The sequence below is a fragment of the Clinocottus analis genome, unplaced genomic scaffold (assembly GCF_023055335.1).
Source record: "Clinocottus analis isolate CAN_PGR_092001 unplaced genomic scaffold, fCliAna1.0.p SCAF_21, whole genome shotgun sequence".
Classification (NCBI taxonomy): Eukaryota; Metazoa; Chordata; class Actinopteri; order Perciformes; family Cottidae; genus Clinocottus; species Clinocottus analis.
In genome coordinates, this window is record NW_027175943.1 from 3,060,760 (window position 1) to 3,081,520 (window position 20,761).

The 20,761-nt window shown below is 47.8% G+C and overlaps 1 protein-coding gene across 5 annotated transcripts; it reads right to left on the reverse strand.

Moving 5' to 3' along the window:
• Positions 1-1,261: 1,261 nt before the first annotated feature.
• On the reverse strand, positions 1,262-20,638 carry znf219 (zinc finger protein 219). Of its 5 annotated transcripts, XM_068587999.1 has the most exons (5): positions 20,511-20,638; positions 11,348-11,432; positions 8,780-11,138; positions 8,456-8,602; positions 1,262-6,595 (listed from the first exon to the last, which is right to left on the reverse strand). In XM_068587999.1, the coding sequence occupies exons 3-5, from the start codon at positions 11,133-11,135 to the stop codon at positions 5,409-5,411; spliced, it is 3,690 nt and encodes a 1,229-aa protein (XP_068444100.1). In that variant the 5' UTR covers positions 11,136-11,138; positions 11,348-11,432; positions 20,511-20,638; the 3' UTR covers positions 1,262-5,408. The 5 variants fall into 5 exon arrangements, with proteins under 5 accessions (XP_068444100.1, XP_068444099.1, XP_068444098.1 ...); XM_068587998.1 differs by lacking the exon at positions 11,348-11,432; XM_068587997.1 differs by lacking the exon at positions 20,511-20,638 and having other exon boundaries at positions 8,510-8,602; positions 11,348-11,524.
• Positions 20,639-20,761: the final 123 nt, after the last annotated feature.

A 20,761-nucleotide genomic window follows, 5' to 3' on the forward strand; every position in this document is an offset into this window, starting at 1 on the left:
ATATAATCGGTTTAAAATATGATTAAATACATGTTTTATTGTGTCTGCACTTTAAATTGCATAAACTAACATCTTATACAAAAAACAAATGAAAAAACGGATTTTATTTTGAAAGACATCTGTGGCATCCGCTTTTGTGCGAGCTTTTTTTACCGCGGATGTTTGTGCTGCGTGTTCTTCACGTGGGCAGAAACAAACTTTAATTTAACACAATGAAACGCGCCGTTGTGTCCTCCGCGTGCGCACACGTGATTAGTGGCGCTAAAGCTGTGAAACCCGGAGTCGCTGTCTCGCGTCTGTCCTGCAGTACAACCCGCGTCCACCAGAGGGCGCCGCCGCGGCCCGTCACCACCTGGAAACCCCAAGCTGCCGGTGTCAACGCTCTCCAGGTGCAGATAATGAGCGGGAGACTCATTAGTTGACGCAAGGAGACGCTCACCGGAGTGCAGCGGGTCTTTACAGCTGACAGGATGCTGCGGAAGAGGAGCACAAAGGCCCCGGAGAGTCTCTGAGCACGTGACTCTGCTCTTATCTGGACCCTCAAAGAGTCACAGCATGATGGGAGTGCAGGGAGACATATTTCTGCTGTGTTTAATTGTTATGTCTTGCATCAACCACTAAGGAAATACAAATTAATAAGCATCCATCACGTTCATATACACCACACATACAATACCTAAATGAATACACTCTGCACTGTATATATCTTTCATCCCAGCTATTTTTATTTGATTTTTCTATTTTTTGTGTGTCTGTAAGCTGCTACTCTGACAACAAATTTCACCTTGTGGATTAATAAAGTATATATTCATTCATTCATCAGTCTCCTGGGCTCTAAACTCTTCTTTACAGTTCATTTTTAAAACAATTTCATAGCCTCAAGAGTGTAAACTAAGTGCAATGTGCAGCTTCTTTCCGCCGGTCGTCACTCTGATGAACAATTAGACTGTTGTCTTTAATGTCTTTTTGTAATATTCATCTTGTTTATTGTGTATAAGTACAAAGAGCTAAGTGAAACTGCACTTGTGCCTTTGGGACAATGATGCATCTTTAGATAGCGAGCTGAGATTGTTCTGCAATTTTTTCAAAATACATCTCACATGCAAGAGCCTTTAAATACCAAATACCTGCAATTCCCCTCAAAGCCACAAGAGGGCTCTCTTCTCTAAAGCTTCCCCAAACACACATACACACACACACACGCACACACACACACACATTCACACTCAGTTTTATGTAATCACAATCTTGGCATGGAGGTGTAGGAAGACAGGAAAGAGGAGTCTCGGGGTTATTTTGTTTGTGTTTATTTATTTCTAATGTGTTTTATTTTATTTTTATTTTATTTTTTTTGTATCTGTCCACAAAGTCATATTAGTCACTACTATGTTAGATCAGTTTTCCCTCACTGCAATGGCAGTCAACTACACAAGAGCCCAAACCCGGCGAGGGCCCCTCGCCTCGCAGAGATGTGTCGCTTCACGATTGAACCGGGTCAAAAACATCCGACCAATCAGATGCCTGTATATATATATATATATATATATATATATATATATATATATATATATATATATATATATATATATAGACATTAAAATGATCACGCTTTTGCCGAAGATGTCTGATTCTGAATCAGGAGATAAGGTGCATCTTTCACAAGGGAGCCACTTGTTTTCATCTGGAAGTGCAAATTTAAAAAAGTTTTTGTTTTATGGTGGAGAATTTTGCAAATTTTTCCAACTTAACTTTTTTTGCGTATTTTGAATTGATGCGTAAATAGGAGCTCTTCTTAAAAACCTCCATCATGGGAACTACTTTATCTTCATTTTGTTTTCCGTCAGGCTCTTACAGACAAAAATAAAATGGAGGCCGTTAAACATACTTTCACTCTGCGTATGGACACAATAAAGGCACCCATGTGTTTCTTCGTAAAACAGTCAAGCTACTCCTTCAAAAAGAGTAAAAAACATCAGCTTTCGTCTTCCAGAGAGGATTCGTTTTTTCTGTGCGAGACATTTGGCTCGAATGAACCTCTGGAGAAGCTCCTCAGACACGAGGAAGATGTTTCTCAGATTGATCGGCAGGCTGTTTTATTCCCGTCTGCCGGTGGGAGGAGTCGAAGGGACCGTCACTCGGGTTTGTGCTCTCTTTAAAAAAACAAACAAAAAAAAAACACAACAGCTCTAGCGCTATCTGTACAACATTCAACAACACATTTCTCTTGTTTTTTTTTGTTTTGTCTTTTTGTTTTGTGTCTTTTTTTGTCTTTTTTTTTTTTTTTTAACCATAATGCCAAAACAATAATAATTATCATTATAAGAAGAGCGTTTTTCCATCTCGACGGCATCGAACAAACACCACACAAACTGAAATAAAAATCTAATAAAGGCCTCAAATACCAGATAGTACACGTCACCTTCAAGTGGTGCTAGAGAGAGAGACAGTTTACGGACGAGAGAGAGCGACGTGGGGGGGAGGGCAAGCGAGAGAGACAGAGAGAGAGAGAGAGAGAGAGAGAGAGAGAGAAAAGGGAGGGAGGATGGGTTAAAGCAGTGGTTCTCAAACTGTGGGGCGTGACCCTCTAGTGGGGCGCGCAGGTATTACAGGTGGGGCGATGCAGATTCTTAAAATAATAATATATATATTTTATTTTTAAGAATTCTCTGCATCTTTAGCAATTAAGGAGCTTTGTGCTGCTGTAAAGCTCTGGGGCTTCAGTGCCTTGCTCAAGGACACTTCAACATTAAGCTATGGGGAGAAAACAGGGATCCAACCGGCTTCCTTGGTCATCTTTTTTTGCCAAACATGAGTTATTTTTTTGCACATATATAACTTTATCTGCATTGTTTTAACAAAGTGATTGCACGTGTTATTAGTTTGTCAGATGGAACAATCTGGTTTACTTGAAAGGGATTTAAATCTTCTTTAATCTATTCATTAAAAAAGTTTGAGAACCACTGAGTTAAAGAAAGAGAGAAGTGAATTATTTAGTTTTCTCAAGTTGAGCGTACTTTAGTGTCACCTCGGACATGTTTTGGCACCTTTTTGTTTATGAGATTAAATACATAATTCATTCGATTTAGACTTGGGCTTTGGTTTACAAAGGGTTAGTATCGAGACCAAGAGCAGTCCAACCCTACAGCTGCAATGATTTGTACTTGTCTAAAAGGTTAAAGGTCAGGTAGTCCATTCTTTCAAGAGTCTAGCCATGCTAGATTGTAATAAGGCCTAGTGACCAGAGAGAGAGAGAGAGAAGGGATTGAGGTGATGGAGGAGAAGAGGAAGGAGAAAGCGAGGGAGAGCGAGTGTGATATAGGCTAAGTGCTTTTGGTGAGTTTTACAAAATACACCAGGAAGTGCTTGAAACAGAAGGCACGATGGCATTGACAGTAGTTGTTAAGGAGACACCACTAAGGGACTTATCACTACACAACTCATAAGGTGCTCTAAAGAAGGAACTTAAAAACACATTAATGCACATTAAGGTGTGGCTGCGGTCGTAGGATACCCCATTAAAAAGTAGTCCGGAGGAGATAAATAGTGGTTTCGAGGGGGATATCACTGCATATTCGCCCCCTTCCTCTTCTTCAAAACATCACGATATTCATGATTGATTGTTTTTCGTTCATAGCAGTCGTCGGTTACGCAGAAAGTGAACTTTTCTTTAACAACCAGTTCAACGGTTGGATATCTGATTGACTAATCGATGGGGTAAATCTATCGAAACCACAGCTTTACACATTCAAAAAAAAACAACAAAAAAAAAACAGAACGACAGAAAAGTGACAACTTCCATTGAAAAAACGTTTGGTCTATCGATAAAGTCGAAAAAACAAAAACAACTACTTTGGGAACTGAAACCTTGCACAGTGCTCTGTATAGACATTCCAACTAGTCTTAGCTCACAAACATTATAATCAATATTACCTATATTGATAACCTTTTTCTGTAAGCATCTTGAAATGAAAATAAACAAAAGTCTGCTTCTTTTTTTGTTTTCTTCTTCTTCGTCGTCTTTACAAAAGCTACACATATTCTACTGGGATGTCTATGCATTTTGTTAGTGTTTTTTTTTTAATAATTACTCCTATCTTTTCTTTTCTTAATAAAAAAGAAGAGAGGGAATCTACTCATCTAAAAGATGCCATACCTCCCCTCCACGAAGAGTACGGTTCGGTTCTCCGATTGAGGTACGGCTTTCTTTCTCGTTCTCTACCTTGTATCGTTCCTTTTTTTGGGGGGGGGGGGACACAGTTGCCGAGTCTCTGTCTCTTTAAAAAGGGGCGTGTCAGTTGATTGTGTCCGGGGGCGGAGCCTCAGGACAGACTCCCGCTCTCCGAGTTTTTTGTTCTTTTCCACGCGTTTCGGCGCCATTGTAAACACAGATTTTCTTCTTCTTTTTTAAACTTCGACCCCCTTCAGCCGTTAACTTATCGTCGCATTTATCGACATCACCGATTTAGTATTTTTTTTTGTTGTTGTTTTCTTTTTCAAGCCGAGCCACAAACATCCGCCCGCCTGTGTCGAGTACAACGCGCTACCACGTAGCGTTTCTTTTACAACTTAACTATTCACAACACCCTAGAACCACTTTTAACAAATATACTGTACTTAAATTGTTTTAAACTGTATATTCAGATAAAATGAATGACCTATCGGAGCCTCGATGTGCAGACCCTCTGGACGACGCACATGAACAGGCACTAACTGAAATAAAAATAAAAAATGTTACAAACGTTTCTTTTCCGTTAATCTTTAGGACAATCGCGTAGAAACACTTTTCAGACAAACAAGGCAGTGATATATAGTCGAGGGAAAGCACGGTTACCTCATGCCTTAAATTAATACCTAATAGCTTAGCTGAGGTTCGCAGCTTGAAACCTTTTTCCAGGACTCAACTTTCCTGCACATTTATGTGGAGGAAGGAACTTGAAGTTTGAGGTTTCAAACCGTCGGGAGAGTGTCTCTTCACAGCAGCCTCGTCGGTGTAGTAGTCTGGAATAAACGGTCCATTTATTGGTGGGAAAATGAATGCGTGTGGGATGATGCCATCAGAGATCTTACACGTGTTCCTTTCATTCATCACGTAGGAGATCACCTTTAAAATCCTCTTGGAGTGAAGCTTGAGAAAAAGGAGGAGGAAAAAAAAAAGGATAAAGTGGCCGACGAAATCCTGAAAAGATGCATGGATGCTCTCTTGTGCAGGAAGTTTCTTTTGAGGATGACCGAAGTAGACGAGTAAAGTCGGAAGGAAAAATAACTGCTGCGATGTTTCTCTCGCTCTTTCCGAAAAAAAAACAAACAGAATCCTTCGTCCGTTTCTTCAATTCTGTGTCGAATGCAGTTGAAAAACATTGAACCCGACCCTTCCAACTCGAAGGGCGTCATCCGAAAACGAAGCATTTTTAATCTGTGAAGACTCTTTCCTCCTCTCCCACCAAGTGGTTGGAGCTCAGGGCTGGTGAAAGAGCCAGGGACATCCTCAGGTCCTGGTCCTCTGAATCCTCCAGGCTGCTGTTCTCCAAATTATCTTCCAATTCCTCCTCCTCCTCCTCCCCCTCCTCCATCTTCCCCTTGAGCGCCAGACCACCTCTGACACTCTTGGACGCCGAAGCCTCGTCTGGGCGGTCGAGGACGTCGCCCAGATGGTCGTGCGTGTCCTCGGAGAGCCCGTTCGGGGTCTTGGCCTGCTTGGAGGACCATTCCCCCGGGGGCGCCTGGGACTCGGCCCCGGTCACGTGCCTCCATATTGTCAGAGAGTCGAGATCGGGGCGATCCGCCCGGGGCTTGGCGGCCTTCGGGGCTCCCTCGTCGTCCAACGGGTTGGAGGGGGCTCTCTTGCGCCTGGACTTACTGGTGTGGTTGACCTGGAGGTGCATGGCCATCAGCTCCGCGGAGGACGTGCGGAAAGGGCAGAACAAACACTGGCTCAGCTTGACCCCTATTGAACTATCGCCGACGCCATCCCCACCTCCGCCCTCGCCCAAGCTCAGGCTTCCGTCCTCCTCCATGCCCCCGAGGCCAGGTGAGGGGCGGCGAGACAGATCCAGGGGTTCAAAACCGCCCTCGTGGGTCGAAGGCGCGGGCCCTTCCTTGTCGTTGGGCGGCTGGACCATCCGGCTGGTGGTGAGGGGCTTGCGGCGGGACACTTTGGGAGCCTTGGGCGGGGGAGACTCCCTGATCCAGCCTCCTTCCATCCCGCCTTGGTAAAGGGCCCCCATCACCCCGGACAGATACCTGTACTGGGTCTCCAGGTCGACGTCCCTCAGAGCCGCCAGGGTCTTGCGATGGTCCCGCTGGTCCGGGAGCCCCAGGAGCCAGGACGGCTGGCTGTTGGCCCGCGAGGTGGGCGCGTCGGTGGGGCCGCGGTTGACGGGGCAGTGGTTGGTCGGCTGGGATCGGCGCTGCTTGGCCAGCCCGGAGGTGCCAGAGGTCAGACTGTTGATGGTGGAGGTGAGGCCGCTGGAGGAGGAGTTGGAGGAGGCGGACAAGGCGTTGCGTTGCTCCCTGTGGTGCCGCTGGAGGTGGTACTTCAGCGAGCCCGACTGGGTGCCCGCGTAGTCACAGTGGGGGCATTTGTAGGGTCTCTCGCCTGAAGAAGACGAGAGGAACAAAACAAGATTGGGGAAACAGTTTTGGAGTATTAACTAAAGTAGCAGCTGACCTACAGATGAGGCTTAAAGAGACCACTGATTTTGCATGTGTTAGCTTATCTACAACAAATCATATGAGCTTTATATTAGTGTAAACCATTTTTGCAAAAGAAAAAATTTAATAATACACATATAACATATATTTACATGTGAAGATGGGCTTATAGAGCCTGATAATGTATATTTTGTGTCATTTACATATCAAAATTAATGATGATAAGACATTAGTTGTCTGAAAAATCCTAAAGAAAATCTGTAACACTTGAGCATTTATTAAAAATGGTCAGCAGTAACGTGCAAAATAACTGGTATGGTCCTTTTAAACAGTGGGAGATGTAATTATGCATGTCAAAGGGAGATGGCAGTATTTCATCACTGATTGAAAATGACACTGCTGGGAGAGATAAAGAGGAGGGGGCATCATGCTGGAGACATATCAACAGCAGGAAATGCATTGCGAATGAAAAGCATAAATTATCCTTTTTTTCGCATGAAAAAAAAACCGAACACACAAAAGAAAAAACAGCTCTGTTGATGATCGCAGATGCACAAGTATTAACATTTTGTTTCTGCAGAAAAACAAACGAAAAAACGGAAGTCTCTCGGAGGCAATAATCTCGAGAGCGCAGTGATATCAAGAGTATTATTACAATTTGATGCCTTCACTTAAATTACTGACCATGTGGTAATCACAGAGAAGCAATAGCGCATGATGAAAAGAGCTGCACGCTGTCGTGAATAATACAGCTGTGATGTGATGGGTCCTGTCAGCTATAGACAATTATTCATAATGGCAATATTAAATAGATTTCATTGAATGCATTTTGGGCACCGTCTTGCCGGAAAGACTTGGATGTGCTCCAGTTCCCCGTTTATGGGGATTGGTGGCATCTCAGAAACTGGAAGACGGGTCTTCATTTTGATCAAATACATCAAGCGAAGAAAGCGAAAAATAAAAAATAAAAAATGGCAATGACTCATGCTGATAAAGTCTTATGAATATGGATAATTAATTAAGAGCGTGAGTGAGTGCTGTGAGAGTTCCCAATTTTCATAAAAAGTCACCAGAAATTCAATATACGGTTCTTTTCATTTTTTGTTATTCTTTTTGCGGCAAAAGCCTGTTAGAGTCTGTTGGATAGCGCCGCGTGTCTGTTCTACAGTCTGAATTATTAAGATAGCATTTGATGTAAATTTAAGGAGAACAATTAGAGATTCACTTGCTTCAAAGACAAGATCAGAGAATGCGAATCTCAGAAAAGATTAAAGCCGAAATTGCTATTATGGAGAAATCTGAGAGCGTGTATTTTGTGTCTTGATGTGTACGCAAAAATCATTATAGTTAATCTAAAAAAAACAGCTCAACCAAACCATATCAACGTTGCACAAATTGGAGTTCAAATCAACTAATAGAATAAATAGTCCTATTTTCAAAAGAATAAATGCATTGCTTCTTTTCATTGGGGGTGAGGTTACTGGCTAGTGAGAGAAGTGAGCTTTTTTACAAAGATTTAACCTTATTTAATCCCTGGAGTGGCTTGATTTTTCCTCTGAATCTACCGTTAATATACCCTTTAGCAAGGCACTTAACCAGGAGTTGCTCCAGTGGGGCTGCTCGGTTGCCTGCAGTTAGAGCAGCTATGATTAGCGCTGGCCAGCTCTCTGGGGTGATTGTGTAAAAAAAGGAAGCAAAAAAAGGGTATCGCTGCCGAAGCGAGGATGCTCAATGAAACCTTTCCAGGGATTTATAAAGGCTAAAAAAGTAAATGTGGTTTGTTAAACTCACAGCAGTTTCTCACCTGTGTGAACTCTCAGGTGCACTTTGAGATGGTGTGAAGAGCGGAAGGCTTTACCACAGTAGGGGCAGTCTTTTATCCCTCTACCGCGCACTCGCTCCCTGGTGGGAACTGAAGGTATGGAGGAGACCGCTGTCAAGCCATTTTCTCCTGCAAGTGGAGAGAAATGTAAAGATAACCGCGGGTGTGAAGGGCCCTACGAGAGCTTGTTTGTTTTTTTTTACAACAGAAAACAGAAGGAAAATAAAAGCACTCTTGTGAAAGTAACATATGCTACATGGGCGCAAAACAAATAACCCAAAAGACAAGGCAGACATGCGATTGTACCTTTGAAGCCGGAGATGACAGAGTGGAACCCTGCAGCCGCCCCGGCCTGTTGTGATCCACCACTGTGCAGTTTGGATTCCTGCCTCACTTCTCCTGCTTGTTGGGATTCACCACCGTGGAGCTGAGCTTCCTGCCTCACTTCACCGCCGCCGCCGCCACCTCCTCCTCTTCCAGGCCCTGCTCTTCTACGGCTACCGCTCCCTTCCTCTTCGCCTCCTTTCAGAGGCCTCTGAGTGTGAACGCGAGCATGGACCACCACCTGCTGCAAGCTGCGGAATAGCTTTCCGCAGTCCGGGCATTCCCATGGCCCTCCCGCTCCGCCGGACTCTTCTCTCGGCTCCAGGCCTCCGAGGTAGGCCCTGACCTGGTCGGCCTCTGTGATCACGGAGCTCCGAGCTGGGCCTCGCTGGCTCTGCTGCTGGCCTCGCTGTTGGGGCCTCTGCTGCTGCTGCTGCTGCTGTTGCTGCTGCTGCTGTTGCTGCTGAGCTACTGCCAGGCTGCGAGCCACCAGCTGCCACCAAGTTGCCTGGTCACCTCCTTCTGAAACTAATGAAGTAGTTTCACCCGTGCCGCCTCCTCTAGTTGCTCCCCCTCCTCTTCCGGGGTCCCCTAGTCCTGAGCCGCCAAAGCCACCACCGCCACCGCCACCATTTCCCATCTCTGCCACCTGAGCCACTGCTTGAAGTCTCTCCATGCAGCTCGCCCCGCTGCCATCGATGGGCAACCCCAGGTAGCCCAGGATGGCGGACTTGCTTGAGCCCATCCCCATTCTGCCTCCAGTTTCTGATCGTCCTTGTCCACCTCTACCGCCTCTTTGCTGGGCCAGAAGGAGGCTTGAGTAGAGAGCGTTGAGAGACTGATTGCTAGCGCCTTTGCCCTGCTGCTCTGAACCTCCCGGTCCCCCGAGGGTTCCCAGCCCGGCCTTCAGCCCGAGCTTGTTGAGATGTACTTTCATGTGGTTTTTGAGGAACCAGGGCTCTTTGAAACCGCGGCCGCATACCTGGCACTTATGGTCCAAGGAGTCCTTGTGCTTTCGCATGTGTCCCTTCAGGAACCAAGATTGGGTGAACCGCTGTCCGCAGACTTCGCAGCGAAACGCCGGCACCGGCGGGGACGCAGCCGCCGTGGCGGCTGCCGGCACCGGCGGGGTGCTCGGGGTCGGGGCCGGGGTGTGCGTCGGGGTGGGCACGGGGGTGTCGGGGGTCGCGATGACCAGCCGGGAATTGAAGGCCGGTGGCAGAGCGGGTACCTCGGGGGAAGGGTGAAACTCCTGCAAGTGAGACGCGAGGCTCTCTTCTTGGCTGGCAGAGAAGGGACAAAGAGTGCATTTGTACGGGTTGTGGAGAATGCGGACATGGCGCGCCAACTCTGAAGCCGTGCGGAATTTTCCTTTGCAGGCATGGCAGCGAAACGTAGGCGCTGTAGGAGTCGACGCACCCTCCAGGAGGGTGGAGGAATAGGGAGGAGTCACGGATACAGGATCCTCTGTAAGCGGAGGGGTCAACGGTGTGCTGTCATCCAGTAGGAAGTTTGGGTTCTGGTCCGTCTGTAGGCCGTCATCTAGACCTCTGACCTCACCGTCAACATCCTCCTCCTCCGTCAGATGCTGGATAAGTGTCCCCGGCAGTATGCGCAGGTTCGGGTGACCTCGGTGATTCTGGACTAGGTCTTTGTGGTTCTGTTGGATTTTGAGGTGCTGCTTCAGGGGCGCCGAGGGGAGTCCAGTCCGGTACAGGGCCGAGGCTCGGCGGTCTCGGTCCAGACTGTGCGCTCGGGCGTGAAGAGACAAAATGCTTTGGAATCTGAATCTCTTCCCGCAGACGTGACAGGGGAACCTGAGCGCGGGCCCGGGTGAAGCCCCGCCCACTCCAGGTAGCGCCCTGGTCACAGTATCTTTCTGGAACAGCTGCAGGTCGAGCTCGTCGTCGCAGTTGCCGCTCTGCCCGGACGACAGGGCCAGCTCCAGGGCTCCGAACCCGAGCAGCGCCGCCGACGGCGTGGCCGGCGGAGAGGAGTCCAGACGGCGTCCTCCGGGGAACAGAGCCACCGCCGGGGTCGGGGACGGCGGGCATCCGTCCGGCCCTTCCTCGTCATCTTCCTCGTCGACGTCGCGGTGATTGTCGTCGACGGCGTCCTCGAGGAGGGGGAAGGGAGAGAGGGGGAAATAAGGCGTGGTGTCCGGGCTCTGAGGGGACGGTTCGGGGCTGTGGACGGGCAGCGCAACGGGGCTGCCGGGCAGAGAGAGTTGCAAGAGAGGCGAAGACGCCTGGGGGCTGTGGTCCAGGGACGGCAGCGTCGGGGGAGACTGGGGATGCTCACAAGAAAGAGACAACACACACTCGGGCGGAGAATCCATCCTCTGTCAGTACAAAAGCACAGAAGACAGGACAGTGAGTGGAACTGGTGACTTAAGGGTGACCGCTTTAAAAAAGATAGAGGATCAACTGCATCATGACCTCGACCAGATGTGGAAAATGGTCAAAAAACATGGTATTACTTGGCCAACAGGTCCATATGTATCTATGTATGTAGGTACTGTGTGTGTGTGTGAGATCAGTAGAGAATTACCAGAAGTGTGTGTGATGTTATGCCATTCTTTAGTGTCTTGGCTGACGGGGGACACACTTCTGTGGCAGCCTTCTCCTTTAATTTTCTGGGGACAAAAAGCAAGCAAAAAAAAAAACGATGAATGAGAAACTTAAACATGAGTTATTTGCAATATAATTGTAAATTGAATTGATGCTTTTTTTTTAGTACATCACTAAAGAGAATTTTTGGACTAAATTAGCAATATCAGTGTCAATGTAGGAGTAAATGCTTTTTAAAAAAAAAAACAGATGAACCGTAGGTAACGGGGGAAATATAAAAATAAACATTTGCAGAGATAAATTCTAATGGCACAGAAAATAACGCACGCTAATTACAGCACCGCTTTGCGTGCGTTTTTTTTTTTTTAATGCATTTAACGTGACGCACAAAGCGCGGATCTCCCATTTGATCTTCAGTCACTCTGCAGTGTGCGTGGGTGTGTGTCTGCGCTTGAATGTGTAACAGGTGTGCACCTGTTCTGCCTCCTGCAACTGTTCGCGATGCGCTCCGGCATACTGCCGGCACATATGGGATGATTAGCCGGAGTGTGAATGTGCATCGGCGTGTATCTCTGTCTGTGTGTGTGTGTATGTGTGTGTGTGTCAGTGTGTGTTTAGGGGTTAAGGGCACCACCACAGGACATGGACTGTCCCAAACAGGATGGGCGCGCGATGTTTTGACTTCCCCACACACCCTTCCTGTGCACTCATACAGTAGCAGCTTTGCTTAAATCAGGATTACACACACACACACACACACGTACATTATGCATGCACTTAAACACAAAACATGTTTGTTACATCTACAGCCTGGGTGTGGTGCTTTGACCCCTGCACTGCTTAGTCATACTTGTTTAAGTAACGCACCAATGTGCTCATTGTGTCGCCGTCATCCCGGATCACACAGTCAGCTGAAATGTAAAGTGTGATATACAGCATATTGAACAACACAAGCACACTCTCACACACACACCAAATATTTCCAGTGCGCAGCACTTTGCGTCAGTTCGACTGGATTTATGCACATCGGCTGTTTTTTGTTGTGTTTTTTTCTTTCCGTCCGTCGTTCGGCGGCGTTGAGAAGCAGCAGCGGCGCCCACAACAAAACAAAAGGTCATCAATCATTGTGGCAAAACAATGGAACATCTGTGCTCGCAGGTGTGGCGCCCATATTTGTGTTTATGGCCACATATGTGTTTATATGATCAGTTGGATTTCGGTATGTGCGTGTGTGTATATGTGTATGTATGCGTGTGTATGTGTGTGTGTGTGTGTGTGTGTGTGTGTGTGTGTGTGTCACTAAGCCTGGATGACAAAGAGATTCTCATGTAGCCAGTTGACATTTTAGCTCAGCTATGACTCACAGGGATATCACACCATATCAATCACATAAACACACACACACACGCAGCCGACAACAGACACACACACAGTCTTTTTCTTAATCCACCATTATTGTTCTCTCTCACCCCGTCTTTCTTTCCCCTCTGTCTTTCTTTCCCTGATTCACACTCCTCCCATCCCCCTCTCATTCTCTCGCTCCCTCCCTCCGTCCATTATTCACTAATTTTCTTTCATTCTCTCTCTCTCTCTCTCTCTCTCTCTCTCTCTCTCTCTCTCTCTCTCTCTCTCTCTCTCTCTCTCTCTCTCTCTCTCTCTCTCTCTCTCTCTCTCTCTCTCTCTCTCTCTCTCTCCTGCAGTGTTGCCAGTTGGCAGGGTGCCAGGGAATGCTGATATCAGCTGGTAGATTGGGCCCTGCCAACATGGCGAAGAGCAAAAAAAAAAAAAATGAGAAAGGAGGCAGACAGAGGGAAAGAAAGAAAGAAAGAGAGACGGAGAGAAACATACAGTGCTGTTACAAACTGGGCAGCAGAAGAAGAAGAAGAGGAAGGAAAAAAAACACATTGTCAGAAGCCATGTGAATGAAAATGATTTAATGCGATTGCCAGCGTGGTGTTGAGAGGGGGGGGGGAAGAAAAATAGGGTGAAGAGGCAGACATGCTGGAACAGAGGAGGGGAGAGAGGAATCAGAGCGGTGGAGTGGCGGGCTGGGGCATAAAATGAAGAGAGAACAACAGATTCGTAAGAAAAAATCATTTGAAAAGTCAACACACACACACACACACACACACACACACACACAGACGGAGAGGAGACGCAGGACGCAGCGCGACGTATCGGCGTCTGGCGGCGTGAACATCACCATCACGGTGCATTGTTCGTCGCCCTGTCGTGCCAATAAAGGACATTTTGGATAGATGGAGAGGAGATAAGGTGCAGCAGTGGATGCAGGAGGGGGGAGGGGGGGGGGGAGATAATCAGATTGGGATCAGGTGGAGCCGAAGCACACGGGACCCAGGTGTTAATGAAGCAAAGAAAAGCAGCATCCTATAGTGGAAAAACCGGCTCCGGACATGGTCGGAGACGCATTTGTCCACATTACCAACACATGCAAATCATTTGCGATCTGCATATTTGGGCACTTGTGTGTGTGCGGTTGTGCTCAGAAATGGCGTTTTTAACGTGCAAAGATGTGCAAGCGGGCCGGCGAGGAGGAGTCTGGTGTGAAGACGCGACGGATTCTGCGTCGAAATACACGATTTGACTGAATTGTGTTGGGAGAACAAGAGCTTTTGCCCGTTTTTCTTTATATTTTTGGGCTTAAAAGCCAACATTAAGTGTCCGTCTCCCTGTGAAATACATTAAGTGGTGAAAGAAGAAGAAAGAAAACATATTAGACTGGTTTCAAACTGCTCTTTTGCAGGTTTCCTACACCCCTCCCTTTGCTCTGACCCTGAAATGTGCACCGTTCGTGCAGCGTTGCAGTTCTCACGGTAATGACAGCTTAAGAGCATATCCTTGTTGTGTTAAGCATCGCCATGATGGTGTCATTACTGTAATTGCAGAGTAACTTTGTGGCCACTGAGATAACTGATGTAAAGTACTGAATTACCTTCACTGGAAATTAGTTTTTACGACGGAGGTCAACGTGCCAACTGTCTTTTTTTTTTTATTCTTTAAAGCCGTCCAAGAAAGATCTGCGTTGTTTGAACGCCGTTAGCTTCTTTCACAAGGTGTGTCGAGTAAAAGGTGTGTGTGTGTGTGTGTGTGGGGGGGGGGGGGTCTGGGGGGGGGCATTGCTGAGTCATACATCACATCCATGATAAATAGTTGTGGAGGGAGTTGAAGCACAATATGTTCAGACAAGTTTTTTTTTTAGTTTTTTTTTTTTATGTCATTGTGTAAATATCCACCGAGCGGTAGCGCTTTTATTGTGAAGGCAGTTAGTGCGTGTCCGTACACGCCTGAACGCCACACACCATAATTGTGAATGCAAGGGTGTGAACACCTTTCACTTAGTGTTTTTTCTTCCCCCTGTGTGTGTGTGTGTGTGTGTGGGCAGGAAGTACTCCACCGGCTCTGCTTTACATTAACGATATGACGTTGTTTTTTACGAGCGCGCGTCGCGTCCCGCTCCTCGTCGGCTTGTTTGCCTTTACCGCCCGAGCGAAAACATACTTGCAGCCACTCGTCACAGTTTGCATAATTAAGTCTGTGGGCTCTTAAGAGTGTGATTTGCCCTGCTTAGGTTGTTTCATGTTAATGGTCTTCATAATTGATGGAGGGCTGCAGCATATCTCGAGTAAAAGAAGAAGGAAAAAAAGATCCAACGAGGGGCGGAATAAAAAAATAAGCATCAATTTCTGCATCATAAATGTGCGATTTACTCTTTCCAAGCTTGTTAATCGTCTCATTTTATTTTGTGACCCCTTAGGGGAGGGGGGGGGGGGGGGGGTGAAAAGGGTGCACGCCATCTACTTTTGTCTTCTTATCTGGGCCAGTATGTGTGTGTTTGTTGCACACGTCCTCCGTCCGCCGGCCTAAAAATAGGCACCTCCAAGGTCTCCGGCCTGGGCCCCGAGGGCGTAAAGTGAACGCTGTATCTGGAGGCTGTGTGTGTGTGTGTCTGTGTGTGTGTGTGTGTCTGTGAAATCCTCACAAGTGATACCTTTTCTTTCCGGCTGCATTAACTGGAGCTCTCATGTGATGGAGCGCGTGCGAGCCGAGGTGTCCTTCAGGGGGATAAGTGGGTGTTTTAAGAAAAGTGACCACATAAAAAAAAAATGGAAAAAAAGAGCGGCGATGAAAGAGAGGATGAGCGGCTTCAGGGCGGCGCAGGGGAGCGCGCTCTCTGTGCGGCGGCGGCGGCGGCGGCGCGATGTGGTCCTGTGGTTTTTATCGGCGTGGGGTCACGTGGCGAACTTCCCCACAGACGGTATTCATTTCCTTTACTTCACCTTTCCCTGAACCCCCTCGCTTTCACTCCCTGCCTCGCTCCAACTTTGTCTGGCTGGCGCTCTCCCCTCCTCCTCCTCCTCCTCCTCTTCTTCCCTCCTCCCCTTCCCTCCTCCTCATCTTCAGCAGCGATAAGTAAGGAACGTCTCCCACTGAGCCTCCGATTAAGATGCGTCTGCTGGATTGAAACTTGTTTAAATTCTTTTTTTTTCTGCACTTCAGAGTCAGAGTCGCTATCAAAGGGTTCACTTCTGCTTCGGGGAAACGACCCCACAAGCACCCGTTGGGCTTTTTTCGGGTGGGGGGGGGGGCTTCGATCTTTTGATCGGAAAAAAACATTCGGCATCGGACGCTCGATCTCAGTCCTCGACTCTTTCACCTTCCGCTCGACCCGGCGGAGGCTCCTCCTCTACGTGATGTAACGCCGTCCTCCTGCCCGACCCCTCGACCTCTTGACCCTCCACCCCCCCCCCGTCTTCCTCTCAAGCTGTTCCTCCTCCTCCTCCTCTTTGTCGAACGCGAGCCGTCACTTCCCGAAGCGAATCCGAACGTCGTCTCCGTCGTCTACGCCGACCGGCTCGTCTCTTTCAGGATTACAGGGATTGAGGTTCCCTTTTAAAGAAGAAGAATTGCTTTCGGGAGCATGCAAATGTCACAAGCAAATCTCTGGATGTGTTCTCGCTAAAAGGCTTATCGGCGCACGGTGAACATCACCTGCAGGGGTCGAGGTTGAGGGGAGAGAAGAGAAAGAAAAGGCAAAAAAGGAAGAGGGCGAGCACGCATCCCACAGGTGGAACAAACGCCTACACGTTGTCTTTTCATTTCGCAATCAGGAAATCCAAAAATGCACCGAAAAAAACTCCCCACAAGCCCCTAGCTGACCCGGCATCGTGACCTCCGTTGTGGGATGTGTGCATCACACGGACACACACCAAGACATGTGAGCACCGACAGAGGCACATGGCAAACGTTGAAACACGAGTTGATTCTTTTATTCAACCCCCGAGGGGGGAATTTGCGCAGAGCACGTGTTCCCTTTCTTAGTAAAAACTTGTTTCACACGCGATGACACTGCGACTGTGTGCACAGGCAAATGGCCGCGGCGGTGCTGGGATTCACACCTTTTTGTGTGCGATGCAACTTGCGCGAGGCACGAGGGTCGGGGAGGAACTTCTCTGTCGGCGGTTCGATGCTCAAGGTGACGGCATCGTGACGGTAAAATGTTGCCCGACCTCATTGGAGAGCCAACGTGGGCCGAAAAGGCCGAGGTGTTGGTTCAAATCTGGGCGATAGCGGATCTCACGGAGTCGCACTCGGTTGAAGAAGAGTGCCAGAAATAGTTGTCAAACAAATCGGAGGGGAAGGATCTTTCTTTCCCGCCTCCTACGGTCAGACCCGGACAGCGGCGGCTCGCGGCGTGCGGCGTGCTTAAACTGTCAATTTTCCTGAAAGAAAATGTCAGACGCACACGGGGAAAGGAGTGAGTGGACGGGTGGAGGGGGGGCGTTCAGAGTCTCATTAAAACCCTCCGCCTCGCTCGCTAACCTTCAGGCTCACCGTCTCTTGATGATCTATCTTCTGCTTCCTCCCTCACCTCCTCCTTCCCCACTTCCCGCCACCGTGACCCGCTTAGCTCAGCTCGCTTTTGACTCGCTTTTCCGAAGGGCCGAGCGGACGAAGTGACGCCGCCTCACCTGTCCGATCCCACCGGCGGAAGCGCAACAAGGATAAATAAAAAAAGGAGTTTGGAACTGGCCTGCGAGCTCAACACAAGTGGCACAAGCGGCGTACTATTTAAGTAAGACCCCGGTGCTCTAAATACCCGCTAATCCCGGGCAGGCAGCAGAACTCTCAGCAGTCTCAAAATGTCACAATGCAGTAGCTTCTCCCTCACCGAGGGCAAGCAGGTGCCTCTCCCGCAGCGCACTAATGACCCAATTATATCAATCAGAAGCCTTGATTGGTGCTACACTCCTCTCCCTCTCACTCGCTCCGTCTCTTTCTCCCTCACATACAATCCCTTCACCCAAGAGCCACCTGGATAGGGGTGCATGTGCCCCCCCCCTCCCCTCCCTCGAGCACAGTACAGTATGTACAAAGGTGGGGAGGAAGAGGAGGAGGAGGAGGATACTACTTGAGCACAACAAGCATCAGGGAAGTCTGAATGAGGCAGAACCATTAGACTCTTTCTGACGTGGGGGCCGGTTGCTCCTGACGAGCATTTGCGACGCAAAATTGTCATCTTGTATTCCAAGAAGTAGACGACCCCCCCCCCCCCCCTTCCTCCTCCACCTCCTCCCCCATGGAGGGGTACTGCTCCACCGGAGAGGCGACTCTCCTCAGGTGGAGTTTTTTCCACGTCACAGAGAGACACTTGTCTTATTAGTCCTGGACGAGGAGATTTAATCTGCATCGGCGGTTACACAACACATATAAATCCTCAATTTCGACAACAATGCTCTCATTATTTATTGTATAGATCGTCTCCTTCCAGCTCGCAGGATGCGGGTTGAGATAAAAATGTACTTTAGGTTCATTTGGAGTGTGTAAAAAACAAAAAGAGTCTCTTATAGGACGAGCCAGCAATGTCAACCTACTTCCACTATGCACACGCTCTGAAAAGTGTGACATTTAGGGTGGATTTTTTTCAAAAATATATATAAATAGGCCATTTCAGGATCTAAACATCTTCTATTGGACAGGAAAACGAGTCTTTGGTGGAACCCAGATGACACGTCTGCGCCTTATCTCAGGAGGAATGTCCTCCTCGCCCTGTGATGTGCGTCAATAACGTGCAACCATTTGCAGTCGCTCTTTCCCCCTCTTCCCTCTCGCGGCCATCTCAATTAGAGGCACATTAATGAAATAAATAACCATCAACAAACAATGCACTAATAAACACACACCCCTCCCGCTACTAAAAAAAAAAAAAAAGAGAGAGAGAGAGAGAGAGATTAACCCCCGCGAGCAGATGGTGCCCCGTTGCATAGTCGCCGCTTCCCAAAAAAAAAAATGCGATTTAAAAATCCTAAACAGTGGCGCCGTAGTTTGGAGAAGTCGGGGGGTGGCGCGTGCGTGTCATGTCAGCCTATCTATCTCTCTCTCTCTTTCTCTCTCTCTCTCTCGCCCCTGCTCCATTTTGTTCGTAAATTTTCTATACAAAAGATTAAGGGAGGGGAAAAGACGAGTGTGCGAGGACGAGAGGAAGAAAGTGCCATCATGGATTTCATCTCGAGTCCTCTGCCAATCTCCCAAAATCAGCCCCGAAAGAAAAAACAGGGCTCATTTTGTTTTGTGTGTGCTTTTTTTTCCTCCTCTTCTTTTTTTTAAGGGGGGGGGGGCTGAAAACGTGGTAACTTCTCTATACAGAAGACAATTTTGGCAACACGCGTTTCACACACACACACACACACACACACACACACACACACACACACACGCACACGGAGCTACATGCCACACTTGCTATGCTACTTTCTAAGCTCGTGGACGCTGGAGGTGATGTTAGGACAAGTAAACGCGTTGTAGTAAACATCGTAGTAAAAGGTTCCGGGTTGGGGGGAGAGAGAGAGAGAGAGAGAGAGAGAGAGAGAGAGAGAGAGAGGGAGAGAGAGAGGGAGAGAGAGAAGGGGGGAGTGTGGGGGAGAGACGTTTTTTAAGACACTGTTGCGGTTCGAGGATGCGTTTTTTCTTTCTTTTTGTGTGTGTTGTTGCGCACATCCCAGATGAAAGTGGCGGCGCTTATCTGGAAAACAATGCACTACACAACGCCTAATGTGTGTCCAACAAAAGAATTAGCCGAGCTAATCGCATCCACCACCACCACCACCACGAAATGACGCTTCTTTTTTTTAAGGGGAGAAATCAACTCGCCAACATGCCAAAAAAAAAAAAAAAATATCCACTTTTCACGCCTGGACAACATGTCTGCGGCTTATGGAGCTGCTCCGTTACGCACCGACAACTTGAGCCTCTTTTCAGTACATTTTTTTTTTTAAAAAGCTACTTTTTTTTGTAACGGGGAGCAAACGTCGTTTTGTGTTGTTGTGTGTCGTCCTTCTTCCCAGAGAGGTTTGAAGAAGAAGAGGTCGTAACGGCACCGACATGGCCCCCCTGCCTCCGCGCGGGTTGAAAATAAAGTGCTCGCGACCAGAACTTTGCTTTTAAAGTTACGCGAATTTTCAAAGAGGCTCGTCTCGAGCCACTCGGGGGACTTTTCGTGCTCTTGCAACCATTTTAAAGTCGCGTTTAATTCCGCGTCGACTCGCCGAATCCACTTTATCCCCCCCCAAAAAAAATGTTGCACCGAGTGACGCCGCGAAACACCGTCTTCATATTTGTATTTGTGTTATTTTTTTGTCGTGTCACGGGGCTGTACAGGAGGGCTCGCGAGGGGGCTAACATGCATGTCGGCCACGCGCGCACATCCGCCGGCTTAACATACATGACACACACGTAAAAGTGTTCCGGAGGGCGCGAGGTTCGCATGCACACACACACACATACAATACATACATGCTTCATGCCAATCACTCACACACACACGCGCTCACACACACACACACACACACTCACTGTAGCCTCCCGCAACCAAACTGCAAATAAAAACCCAACAACAACTATATTGGCCATTATCCCGTGTGTTGCTCGTGGAGAGAAAGAAGAAGAAGAAGAAAAAAGAGGCAACAACAGTCGCAATAAATTCAACAAATTTGGAAATGTTTCATCACCGGTGTTCCACGCCACCGTGCATAAAAGTGTCCATGTCAACAGAGTGGTGGATAAAATCTAGCGAGATAAATGAAGATATAGGATATATGTTGAAAGTAAAGACTCAGTGTACTTACGGGAGAGGCGGCGAGGAGATTAATGACACGACACGTCATGATTACGTTTCACTTGAATTAAATACATTACGAGTTGGGAAAAAAATGGAAATCAGGGTTGTATACAAGCATACGCCGTTTCCCCCTCCCTCCTCCCTCCGTTTGGTCACCCTCTCTTCTCTCTCTCTCTCACTCTCTCCTCCTCCTTTTCTTTTCCTTCTCCCTTTCTCTCCTTTCTTCTTGCATTTTTCCCCCCCATTTATTGCACAGGA